The 13,559-nt window shown below is 37.2% G+C and overlaps 1 protein-coding gene across 4 annotated transcripts in view; it reads right to left on the bottom strand.

Moving 5' to 3' along the window:
- Positions 1-13,559, bottom strand: part of WDR89 (WD repeat domain 89) — a 38,040-nt gene that overhangs the window by 5,552 nt on the left and 18,929 nt on the right. For 2 of the 4 annotated variants that reach the window (XM_055304250.1, XM_055304249.1), the window contains exon 2: positions 11,215-11,390. The exons of the other annotated variants lie outside the window; for them this stretch is intronic. In XM_055304250.1, coding sequence (XP_055160225.1) covers positions 11,215-11,327 — 113 coding nt within the window. In that variant the 5' untranslated portion in view covers positions 11,328-11,390. The remainder of the gene's footprint in view (positions 1-11,214; positions 11,391-13,559) is intronic. 4 annotated transcript variants of the gene reach the window in all.

The following is a 13,559-nucleotide window of genomic DNA, read 5'->3' as shown; positions in this document are numbered from 1 at the left end:
TAAATAATGCTGTAACAAACATAAGGGTGCATATATCTTTTTGAATTACTGTTTTGACTTTCTTTGGGTAAATACCCAGTAGTAGAATTATTGGATCACATGGTATTTCTATTCTACATTTTTTTTTTTTTACGGAACCTCCATACTGTTTTCCATAGTATCTGTACCAATTTACATTCCCACTGATAGTGAATAAGGGTTCTTTTTTCTCAATATCCTCACCAACACTTGTTATTTCCTGTCTTTTTAACTCTAGCCATTCTGACAGGTATAAGGTGATATCTCATTGTGGTTTTGATTTGCATTTCCTTGATGATTAGGGATGCTGAGCATCTTTTCATGTATCTGTTGGCCATCAGTATGTCTTCTTTGCAAAAATGTCTATTCAGGTCCTCTGCCCATTTTAATTGGATTATTTGGGTTTTGTGTTGTGTTTATCAGTTGATCTTAAAATAGGGATATTATTCTGGATTATCTATATGAGTGGGTCCAATGTAATTACCAGCGTTCTTGGGATCCCTGGGTGGCGCAGCAGTTTAGCGCCTGCCTTTGGCCCGGGGCGTGATCCCGGAGACCTGGGATCGAATCCCACGTTGGGCTCCCGGTGCATGGAGCCTGCTTCTCCCTCTGCCTGTGTCTCTGCCTCTCTCTCTCTCTCTCTGTGTGACTATCATAAATAAATACAAATTAAAAAAAAAAAAACCAGCGTTCTTAAAAGTAGGAGTAGGAGGCAGGACATGATGAGAGTCAGGAGATTTTATTATGGAAGAAAGGTACAGAAAAATACATTGTTGGTTTGGGGGAAGAAGGTCAATAAGTGGGTGGCCTCTAGAAACTGGAAAAGGCAAAGAATCATGCCCATTTAGAGCCTCCAGATGGAAATGCAGCCCTAACACCTTGATTTTCACTCAGTGAGGCCTATTTTGGGCTTCTGACCCCCCAGAATTGCAATATAATAAATTTGTGTTGTTTCAAGCCATCAAGTTTGTAGTAGTCTGTTACAGCAATAATAGGAAACAATAGGGTTCCCAATATGAAATTCTGGAGAGGTGCTTCTCAGGCAGCAGTAGTTTGTAAATGAAATGGAGCTGGAATGTGAACCTAGGCATTCTGGCTTCAAGGACTGTGCTCTTCACCACTACGTTAGATTTCCTCTTTTTTTTTCTTTTTAAAATATTTTATTTTTAAGGGGTACCTGGGTGGCTCAGTTGGTTGTGTCTGCCTTTGGCTCAGGTCATGGTCCCAGGATCTTGAGATCAAGCTCCCAGTCAGGTTCCTTGCTCAGTGGGGAGTTTGCTACTTCCTCTCCGTCTGCCCCTCCTCCCTGTTCATGCTCTCTCTCTCTTCTCACTCTCGTTTATATATATTTTTTTCTCTCTCTCTCAAGTAAATAATCTTTTAAAAATAAAATATTTTATTTTTAAGTAATCTCTAAAACCCATGTGGGGTTCAAACTTAAAAGATTACTTCTTGGGCAGCCCTGCTGGGGCAGCGGTTTAGCGCCGCCTGCAGCCTGGGGTGTGATCCTGGGGACCCGGGATCGAGTCCAACGTCGGGTTCCCTGCATGGGGCCTGCTTCTCCCTCTGCCTGTCTCTGCCTCTCTCTCTCTATGTCTCTATGAATAAATAAATAAAATCTTTAAAAAAAAAAAGATTACTTCTTAATGGTAGGTTGTATGTAGAACAAGTTCAAGGCCAAAAATAAGCATGCCTAGTGACTATCACAAACTTTCCTATTTTGTTTTTACCAATGAATAGTCTATCCTGTTTCACAAATTCACCTTTTCATACTTTAAGATTAAATGCTTTTTTTTGTTGTTGCTTTAGTGATAGCTTTTTAAGCATCTGTCTTTTCATCTTTAAAAGAAGAAATGAAGGGTGCCTGAGTGGTTAAGTCAGTTAAGCATCTGCTTTTGGCTCAGGTCATGATCTTGGGGTCCTGGAATCGAGCCTCTTGTCAGGTTCCCTGCTTAGCAGGGCATCTGCTTCTCCTTCTCCCTCTCCTCCCGTTTGTCCACTCTCTCTTGCTCTTTCTCTTTCTCAAAATAAGTAAAATCTTAAAAAAAAAAAAAAAAGCTCTGTCTCTTTCTTAAAATAAATAAAATCTTAAAAAAATAAGTAAGAGTACCAACTCAAGAGTTGTTAGAAGAATCAATTGAAATAACGTATTCAGCACAATGCCTGCCATATAAAATACACATTCAACAGATGTTATATAAAAATTATCAGTATCATCACTATCAATACCACTAACACCACAAGGGTGGGGGTGGATTTGGATCTATCAAAATGGCTTCAAACAGCACAATTAAATCAATGGGCAAAAATATTAAAGAATTGGATTTGGGTTCAAAACAGAATTAAGTAACCTCTTCAACTTATAATTCTGAATACTTAAAAGCCTGTAAGTTGAAAGAATAGTACAAACACACACACACGTAACCTTTTTTTTCTTTAAAGATTTATTCATTTATTCATGAGAGACATACAGAGGCAGAGATATAGGCAGAGGGAGAAGCACGCTCCCCGCAGAGAGCTCAAAGTGGGATTCGATCCCAGAAACCTGGGATCACATCCTGAGCAGAAGGCAGACACTCAACCACTGAGCCACCCAGCCATCCCCACACATAACCTTTTACCTGCTAGATTCCCCAACTATGATTTGCTTTCTATCTATATAAACACATATATATATATATAATTTTTATGAACTATTTGAAAGTTAATTGCAAAAAAAAATATCACTTTATTTCTAAATACTTTGGCATAGAGCACCTTCCAATCTTTTGTTTTCATGACACTGAATCTTTGAAAAGTCCAGTCTAGTTGTCTCATAAACTGTCCACATTCTGGATTTTTCTAATTGTTTCCTCATGATTAGATTCCAGTTTAAAAATTCTGGCCAGGGATACTGTGTAGATGATGCTGGGAACTCACTGCATGGCATCAAAGAAACACATAATACCAAGTCTGTTCACTTGGTTAAGGCAATAACTGACATATCTCTCCATTTCAAAGGTATATTTCTTCTTGAGGCACCTGGGTGGCTCAGGGGTGAGAGTATCTACCTTTGGCTCAGGTCATGATCCTGGAGTCTGGGATGAAGTCCCACATCCGACTCCCCGCAGGGAGCCTGCTTCTCCCTATTGCCTATATCTCTTGCCTCTCTTTCTGTATCTCTTGTGAATAAATAATTAAAATCTTAGAAAAATAATAAAGGTATATTCCTCCTTTATAGTTAGTAAGTAATCATGAAACTGTATGAATATATCTTATCCTCTAACAATCTTTCATCCAAAAATTTTAGCATCCATGGATTATCTCTGCTTGAATTAATAATTACATTGGGATTTGCTAAACAGTCATTTTCTAATTCCATCATTCTTTCTACCTTATCTGGCATTCTTCTATAAAGAAGAGTGTCTTCCTTTTTCTCTGAGTTTCACTATGACATTATGATTTTTAAAGCCTGTATATTATATCCCCATCACTTCATAGTTCTTTTTTTTTTCTTTTTTTTTAAATTTTTTATTTATTTATGATAGTCACACAGAGAGAGAGAGGCAGAGACACAGGCGGAGGGAGAAGCAGGCGCCATGCACCGGGAGCCGGACGTGGGATTCGATCCCGGGTCTTCAGGATCGCGCCCTGGGCCAAAGGCAGGTGCTAAACCACTGCGCCACCCAGGGATCCCTCACTTCATAGTTCTTATTGGTGCTCAAACTGTCCCCAATCTGGCCACTGAGAAACCCTCCAAGCCAGCTTCTATGTCCTTTTAATATGACCCCATTAGTCTGTAAGCCATGCATCAAAAAAATAAAAACAAACAAACAAAAACCTCTGTGTAAGAATAAGATTAAGCCTTAAAGTGATGAGCCTCCTTCAACATGAGTATTCAGGGAGTAAATGACCATTTACCATTTATGTTATGGTAGCATAATTCAACAGCACATGCTAAAATGTCCTTTTTCCTTGAACATGTCATGCTTGCTTCTGCCTCAGGATTGTAGCAATAGCTGTTTCTCTGCCTAGATTACTTTCTCTTCATTTTTTTGTGAGTTAAAATTGCTTTTACCAATGAATAATCTAGCCTGCCTCAGAAATTCACATTTCCATTCTCAAGATAAAATGTTTTTTTACCCCTGCTACTTTAGTGTTAGCTTTTTAAGTGTCTATCTTTTCATCTTTAAAAAAAGACATGGGGGCACCTGGGTGGCTGAGTTGGTTAAGCATCTGCTTTGGGCTCAGGTCATGATCATACCAGGGTCCTAAGATGGAGCAGGAAGCTTGCTTCTCCCTCTGCCCCTTCCTTTGTTCATGTGAGCACATACTCTCTTTCTCTCCCATGCTCTCATAAATAAATAAATAAATAAATAAATAAATAAATAAATAAATAAATAAATAAATAAAATCTTTTAAAAAAATTAAAGAAGAAATGAGTACAACTCAAGAGCTGGTAGAAGGATGAACTGTGGGGGACCTGCGTGGCTCAGGCAGTTAAGCATCTGCCTTTGGCTCAGGTCATGATTTCAGGGTCCTGGGATCCATTCCTGCATCAGGCTCCCTGGTCAGCCTACTTCTCCCTCTCACCCTGGGCTCCTTCTCTCTTGCAAACTCTCCCTCCCTCAAATAAATAAATAAAATCTTAAAAAAAAATCCTAAATAAAAAAAAAAAAAAGGATCAACTGAAATAATGTGTTCACCACAATACCTGGCATATAAAATAAAATACATATTCTACAGATATTATGTAAAAATTATCAGTATTACCACTGCTAATACTACTAATACCACATGGGGAGATGGGGTTTGGTTCTAGATACTGTTATTCAGACCTCAGTGTCACCTACCTGGAAAGATCCTCTCTAGTCAACCAATCTAAAGTATCCCTGTCACTTCCTACCATATTGCTTGTTTTATCAATTTAAAAATTTTAAAAATGCTTAATTATAAAATATTTCAAATACACAAAGTTTAGAAAAAAGTATGACACCCAAATATAGACACTCAGATACTTAGATTTAACAGATGTTAACATTCTACCATAGTTGCTTGTTTTTTAATTTTAGAAACATTACAGACACAACTATGAATTTATAAAATGACATTGCATTTGTATGTATCTTCTTGGCATTTGCTCTTTTCACTCAATATTCCTGAAAAACTCTATTTTACTGTTAAACTTATTCTTCTTGTTTATATGTTATCAACAAATAGTTGTTGAATAAATGAATGAATAATTGATTCAAGTTTCTTTGATTAAGAGTTCAAGAATTCTAGGAGAAACAGAATAAATCTAAAAAGATATTGCATGTGTCATGTGTTTACATGGAGAGCTCTCCTCACGGAAATTGGTAAAATAATGGCATTCTTTAACAATACTTTAAGGCATAAAAAGGAAATATAGAGGAAGATTTTATATTTGTAAAGAAAAATATTTAACATAATTTTTAACTACAAGGTATTCAAATATTCCTCAAACGTGTATTTACTTAAGAGTATATTTCTTATACACTCCAAGGAAGAAATTGTTTTAAAGTCTCAGATAAAAACAATTGTCCATTCTTGAAATATTCAAAGAGTTAACATGAGGTCATAAATAATTTTTCCTACTTCTTCATTTTGATTTTTGCATATGAAAGATCAGGTTGATGAGAATTTTAATTGAGTTTAACATGGCTTTCAAGCTAATAGTAATTTGTAGGACTATGTTCATATATTCAAGCTGGATAGTAGTACTCCTTCCCTCTACTACATTGCCTGGAGAGTCCGTTTCACATTGGAACAGTCCCCTGCATGCCTTTAATTCAAAGGATTTTAGAGATTGATGGGCCAGGCAGAGTGGGCCCCAGACTGAATGCTATGAATGCTACTGCAAACTTAACACTTCAAGACCAATCATAGTGGTTATCCATTTGATATACTGTCCAAATGCAATACAGTTCTTCAAGAAAGAACTAAAGAATGGATGGATGGATGGATGGATGGATGGATGAATGGATGAATGGATGGATGGAAGGAAGGAAAGAGAAGAAAGAAAAAGAAAGAAGAAAGAAAGAAAGAAAGAAAGAAAGAAAGAAAGAAAGAAAGAAAGAAAGAGAAAGAAAAAATATTAGAGGTAAGGTAGGTATATCTCACAATAATCTCAAATTAGAGTGTATATTCATCCAGAGATACAATAAAATAATTTAATCTCTTATGGGAAAACATGAAAATCTCTAGTTTATGTTTGAACACATTAATATGCAAGTGAGTCATATTTGAAATATAACCTTCTGAGGCTATGTAGTTAAATCTTAATTTTACATACTAATGAATCATTCCAAGATGATAAATACTTTTTCTTCTATGTATAGTCCTTATCTCAGTTTTCTTTGCATGATCCACTTCCAATCCTGAAAAGAAGCCACAGGTTCTCTTTTCTTCCCACACTATATACACTCTCAAAGGGTAACTTCACATTCATGTTTTTGAATACCACCTATATGGCAATGATATCATCTATTTACAAATCTGTATTTCCAACTATCTACTGGCCATCTCTCCTTGAATGTATCCCACTACACCCCAAAACAAAAGTGATTATTTATGCTTCCCTCCTCTCCCACCAAGCAGTCCCCTTAAAAACAAAAACAAAAGTGTATTTCACAATTTTTTCCATTTGGGTTAATGGTATTAGCACCATGACAGCACTGATCTACCTGGTGAAGCAAGAACCTCTGGGATATCTAATTCTCCTGCTCAGGGCTCTCATCCAATCAGTTTCCCAAATCTTACTTTTGGATTGCAGGATGCTTAGAGAAGTATTAAATTTATTTCTGTTGACCAAAACAATACTGATGACTTCATATGATTCAACCTAACAAAAACATATGAAGAGAACAAATAAAGATTAACCATAATTTCCATCTTTTCTCTATTTGTTTCTGTTAGATGCATAGAAGGAAGCTTATTTAGAATTCTAGATCTCAATAGGCTATGAGAGTTGAGGATTGTGGAGTGAGCCTTTCTTATGTCAACATACATTCATACAAATACACAAATGAAAAAGAGGGTAACAGAAAAGAGGACTGAAGTAAAGAATATGGAGAGAAAAGAAATGAAAATAAGCCAAAAGAGAACAGCAGAGAAAAGAGAAGGGAATGTACAAAAAGAGGAGGGGGGAGTTATTGCCATTCCCTCTGGAGTCATACACAGGTGAAACATAATTCTTACTTTGCCCACACTGAGAAGAGATTAAAAAAAAAAAGATAATGGAAGTTTAGTAAAGTCCAAGGCTTATGATAATTTGTGTGGCTAAAAAGAAATTTTCTTCATTTAAAAAAGATTGCTTGGGTGCCTGGGTGGCTCAGTCAGTTAAGCACCTGCCTTCAGCTCAGGTTATGATTTTAGGGTACTTGGATCAAGTCTCACACCTGGCTCCCTGCTCAGTGAGGAGTCTGCTTCTCCTTCTCCTGCCCCTCCCCACCCCCTGCTCATGCTTTTTCTCTCAAGTAAATAAATAAATAAAATCTTAAAAAAAAAAAAGATTGCTTGTTAGAGTTAGCTATCCATCATAAATTGCAATATGGGCCTAAGTGTTCTGAGAACAGCAGTAGAACAATTACTAATATCTCACCTTGATCCTGTTAGTACAGATCAGGAAACAGCAGAACCCCAGAGCTGCTGCTGTGGCTCTTACCAAAGGATATAGGATTCTCATGTCTGAATATAATGCAGAGGATGGAAGATATTTAGAAAGACAACCCCAAACAAAGGGGTGGGAATATTAAATTTCTGATGAACCGGCATCTTGGAATACATTAGATGGGAAGAGATGACTAATCTCTTATCTGAATAATTGTCCTTAGATAATTAGTTGTTTAGTTAATAACAAAATCTCTAAATGTAAGTATGAATTCCTTTGTGCATTTGCCTTCATAAGATTTCTTTTATCAATTGAAATGCTATTTCTTTTTATTGCCTATTAAAATAAACCTGATAAAATGTTCTTTCTGTATATAAAGTACATCCCAAACATATCCGACTGCAACTAGGTATTGCTTTGATTATGAGTTGGCTAAGTTTAAATATGAAATTTGAAGGACTAGCTTAAATATTTCCATAATGGAAGACAAAGTAGCTCCCTCCACCCCAAACAAGAAACAAAGAAAACAACATACATTTCACACTAATTTAGACACTATTGATTACAAAAGGCACTATAGGGCAGCCCTGGTGGCGCAGCGGTTTAGCGCCGCCTGCAGCCCAGGGCGTGATCCTGGAGACCCTGGATCAAGTCCCATGTCGGGCTCTCTGCATGATGCCTGCTTCTCCCTCTGCCTGTGTCTCTGTCTCTCTCTCTCTGTGTCTCTATGAATAAATAAATAAATAAACCTTAAAAAAATTATTTTAAAACAAAACCAAACAAAAAACAAAAGGCTGGGATCCCTGGGTGGCGCAGCGGTTTGGCGCCTGCCTTTGACCCAGGGCGCGATCCTGGAGACCCGGGATCGAATCCCACATCAGGCTCCCGGTGCATGGAGCCTGCTTCTCCTTCTGCCTGTGTCTCTGCCTCTCTCTCTTTCTCTCTCTGTGACTATCATAAATAAATAAAAAACAAAAACAAAAACAAAAAAACAAAAGGCACTATACTGGGATGCCTGGGTGGCTCAGTGGTTGAGCATCTGCCTTCAGTTCAGGGGGTGGTCCCGGGGTCCTGGGGTGGAGTCCCACATCAGGCTCCCTGCAGGGAGCCTGCTTCACCCTCTGCCTATGTCTCTGCCTCTCTCTGTGTCTCTCATGAATAAATAAGTAAATAAAATCTTTTTTTAAAAGGCATTATAATAAAAGGCTTCTGCATATTATTTTGCATGAAATCAGAAATAGCAGTATCCTTAGAAAAAGATGTATTTCTATCTTTCAGGTATGAATGTTCATCACACATGAAAGATATGATAATGATTTCTACTATTCCATTTTTATTAAAGAGTAACAATATTATGTGAAGTATATGTTGGGTTTAGGATGAATTTTCTTTCGACACAATTTATCAGACTTGAGCCAGAAAAACCTAATTCCCCACACCTAAAACTTAGTGCTGCCCATTTACTATAAGGAGTTAGCTCTGGTGACTGTGGAATGCAGAGTTCAAGCAAATGTCCCAAATGTAGAGAAAGTTTAATGAAAGAAGGCATTCAGGAATGGCCGTTAATAACTTTACAATCTACACTTGTAATTTAACTACAATAATACTGTACCCACATTTATCAGATTGGGCTAGGATAACAGCCTCACAGAGAAGAAAATAACCTTTTTTTAGAAGAAAATCATCTTAATTGGAGTTCAACAGATGCTAGCCTATGGGCAACTTATATCTATTTTTTAAAAATCATAATCATTTAATCCTGTAAGATAGATATTATTATCCCCATTTTATGGCAAAATTGAAGAAGCTCAGAGGGACTAACTTGTCAATGCTCTCACAGTGACTAAGGGGAGGAAAAGGAGGGAGTGTGGTTTGAAACCCAAGCTGAAGCTTCAATATCAGTCACCTGTGTTTACTCTAATACTGTACTATTACTCTAATACTGTGCTATTACTCTTATTAAGTACTGAAGCATTAATGTCAACTATAATTAAGGAATATGCTTATTAACCTTTGAGAGGGAGAATTACATGTTAACCCTACATATAAGCAGAGGAGAAAGAAAGAGCAGGATGATAGGAAAAAAACATAGACTGGCTTAGAAAAAGGTTACTGTACGCAACAGTAGAACTGTACGCTCTATTTTTTTTCTGTTCCACTTTTCTCTTTCTTTTTAAACTTTTTATTATAGAATTTTAAGTAGTAGAGAATAGTAAAAGAAACCCCCATGTACCCAGCAGCCAGCATAAACAATTACATTCCTGGAAAGTTAATATTAAGGTGAGGGTGATCAATTATACATCATATATTATTTGAAGAGCAAATAAGATCTAGTGGACAATATGATGGAACCCCTCCAACTCACCCTCCTCTCCCTCCTCCATGTGGCATCAACATGGTTTCAAGATTTGACCCTAGCTCCAGGAGCAGATCCTGATTAGCCTAAACCAATCACAGTAATTCTATTCTTTTAAACCAGTAATTGGCTCAGAAACCTTATATTCTTGTGCCAATCCATGCATTCTCCTCCTAACTACAATTTGTCCAGATGTGGAACACTAATTCTAAAGTGGACCCAAACCAACTGATGGAAAGAACTTTTATTCCATGTTAACGAGATTCCACATTTTCTACTTAAGTCAGTTTGCAGCAGTTTTTGTTAATGTATCCAGAACCACTCTAATTAAAGAAAATCAAATAAAGTTTTGTATATATCATCAAGTACTCATTTTATGTAAGTGGCTCATGCAAAGAAAGATTTAGGGAACATACTTTAAAAAAGTCAAACTTCATTCATACTGAATAGAAGGATTTGATCTTTTATTCCCTTTAGAACATCTATCCTCTTCCCCCTCCCCACCTTTTATATTTTTTGTTCAAAAATAAAAGGGAAAAAATAAGGTTCACAAAGGAATTCCCCGAAGACTCTGTAAAAATCTATTCTCAATAATAATGGTAGGATCCCTGATGCTAAGGACAGCAACAAAATAAAAAACCACTGAAATGATACAATATATTAAAAACCTAATGTTAAACTCCATCTTGTAAGTTTCTGTGTATTTCATATTGTAGGCTCCATGCCCAGTGATGAGCCTAATGAAATCAAGACCTGAGCTGAAATCAAGAGTCAGCTGCTTAGCTGACTGATCATGACCATGATCAGGTCATGATCTCAGGGTTGTGAGATCAAGCCTGGAGTGAGATCAAGCCTACAGTCGTGCTCTGTGCTCAGTGGTGAGTCTGCTTTCACTCTTCCCTTGCCCCTCCTCCTACTCTCTCAAAGAAATAAATAGTTAAAAAAGAAAAGAATGCAGTGAAGTATTTTCAGCTTATTAAAGAAACTGTCAGTGTGGCCCAAAAGAAAAAGCAATAGGTTTAAGAATCAAACATCCTAATTTCAAGCTCTTTTTCTACCACAAACTAGCGAAGTCATCACTGTACAAATTACTGAAACTCTCTAAGCCTCAGTATCCCCATCTTTAAAGTGGGGATAAAGGGGTGCCTGGCTGGCTCTGTTGGAAAAGCATGCGGCTCTTGATCTCAGGGTCCTGAGCTCATGCCCCACATAGGGTATACAGATTACTTACAATATAGGATGATAGGGGATCCCTGGGTGGCGCAGTGGTTTGGCGCCTGCCTTTGGCCCAGGGCGCGATCCTGGAGACTGGGGATCGAATCCCACGTCGGGCTCCCAGTGCATGGAGCCTGCTTCTCCCTCTGCCTGTGTCTCTGCCTCTCTCTCTCTCTCTCTCTCTCTGTGTGACTATCATAAATTTAAAAAAAAAAAACAATATAGGATGATAAGTACAAGGACAGAGGTAATCATAGGATACAGGACACAGAGAAGTATACAGAGGGCACAATTCTTGGCGTTAAGAAAATAAGCAACAAATATTGTTTCCTTTCTTCTAATTAATTTCTCATTTCACATTCACATTTAAAATTCTTATAACTTTTAAAACAGGTAAGCAGTCTCAGTTACTTTCATATTAGAACTTTTAATTTTAATTTTTTTAAAAAAGATTTTATTTTTTCATGAAAGACACACAGAGAGAGAGGCAGAGACATAGACAGAGGGAGAAGCAGGATCCCTGTGGGGAGGCCGATATGGGACTTGATCCCAGGATCCTGGGATCATGACCTGAGCCAAGGGCAGATGCTCAACCACTGAGCCACCCAGGTGCCCCATATTAAAACTTAAAAAAAAAAAAAAAAAAGAATCAGTACACAAAATTTCATGAACACAGCATCAAACAATTCTCAAATCTGAATAAACTATTAAAATATCAAATTGAATCAGTGCTTTTTAAGATCTTTTCATCTTATAATGAAAAATACACTTCTAAAGAACAAATAAACTTCAACATATTTTAGAAGATGGTAAGATTTCACTGCTCTAAGTTTCAGTGAACTTCTCTAACATTCTTATCTTTTAGTTAGGTACTAATCAGAAAAGCTTAAGATCTAACCTATTTAAAATACCCTTTGAGCTCCCTGGACAAATAGCTGATCCTAGGTCTGGGGCAGGGAAAGTAGAGATGAGCCAAGAGCATCAGATAGTGCCAGAAAGTAAAGTAATGCTAAAAAAAAAAAAAGAAAAGAAAAGAAAAAAAAAAGAAAGACACAAGTACCAAAGAATAAAATAAATAGCCATGAATCCATACTGATAAAAATAAATGTTTATACAATTAAATAAATGAGAGAAGAATTCCAAATAATTTAAGTAGATATACCTCCTCCAGGAGGTGGAGCTTAATTCTCTTCCCCTCCAGTACAGACTGAACTTAATTAATTACCTGCCTCAAAGAATAGAGTATGGAAAGAGTAGAACATAATAATTTCATCAGCCATAAGTTACGTTGATGTCACTTGCCCCATGGTGTGACATGATGAGGAAAATATTTCACCTCTCTGCTACTCTTTCCCTAAATTCATCAGCCTCGTGTAAGAGAAAATATCAGATAAACCCACATTCAGGAACATCCTTAAATATCTGGTTAGTACTCTTCAAATGTTCCAAGGTCATGAAAAATAAAGTCTGAGAGACTATACCAGGTTGGAGGAGATGAAAGAGGTTTGATGACTAAATGCAACATGGTATCCTAGACTGGACTGACCAGAAAAAGGATATTACTGGAAAGCTGGTGAAATCCAATAAACTTTATAGTTAACAATATTGTACCAGTGTTAATTTCTTAGTTTTGGTAAATGTAATATTGTTACATTAACATTAGAGAAACTGAGTAAAGGGTACAAAAACCGTAGTATCTTTTCAACTTTTCTATAAACTAGTATTATTCAAAACGGCACTTTTAAAAAATACCCTTGATAAATATTGTGGGTGTTTGGCGGTTCTAGATAGGAAAGGATTTCAGGTACATACACACGAGGAATGTTCCTATGCTGAAAGGCTCCTATGTCAATTTCAATTCTAGATCTGCGATGACAGGCTAATCATGAATGCCACCACCAACCTCTGCCCCAATCACCTATTATCATTATAAAAACATAAAAAAAATAGTATCTATGAATACACCCAAATTTGGAAAGAAGCCAACTGAGGAAGAAGGTAGGCAACCTCAGAGAAACTCAGAAATAAACACTTTACTTACTAATGCAGGAGCTCAGCAAAGAGGGCTTCTAGGGCTTATTACATTTCTAAGGTCTCCAGGCTAATCTGGGGGATGAGAAGCAGCTGAAAGGAGTGTAATAGACCTAGGATTTGGTACAGAACATTTCATGGGGCCTCAGAAGAGAAAACAGAGACCAGGTCCCCCATCAAGATTTGCCTCAGTTTCGGAGTGGTTTTTGCAAGTAGAAGTGAATCATGTCATGCTTGGGGCAGGTGATCAAGAGGTGGTGTGTCTTCCCGTTCTCTTCACCCATCTGCTGGCTGGATGCAGCGCATTTCAAAGCCCTATAGGATGGTTGA

The sequence above is a fragment of the Nyctereutes procyonoides genome, unplaced genomic scaffold, assembly GCF_905146905.1.
Source record: "Nyctereutes procyonoides isolate TBG_1078 unplaced genomic scaffold, NYPRO_anot_genome, whole genome shotgun sequence".
Lineage (NCBI taxonomy): Eukaryota > Metazoa > Chordata > Mammalia > Carnivora > Canidae > Nyctereutes > Nyctereutes procyonoides.
The sequence above is the reverse complement of the archived record's forward strand: the minus strand, read 5'-3'. Positions and strand labels throughout refer to the sequence as shown.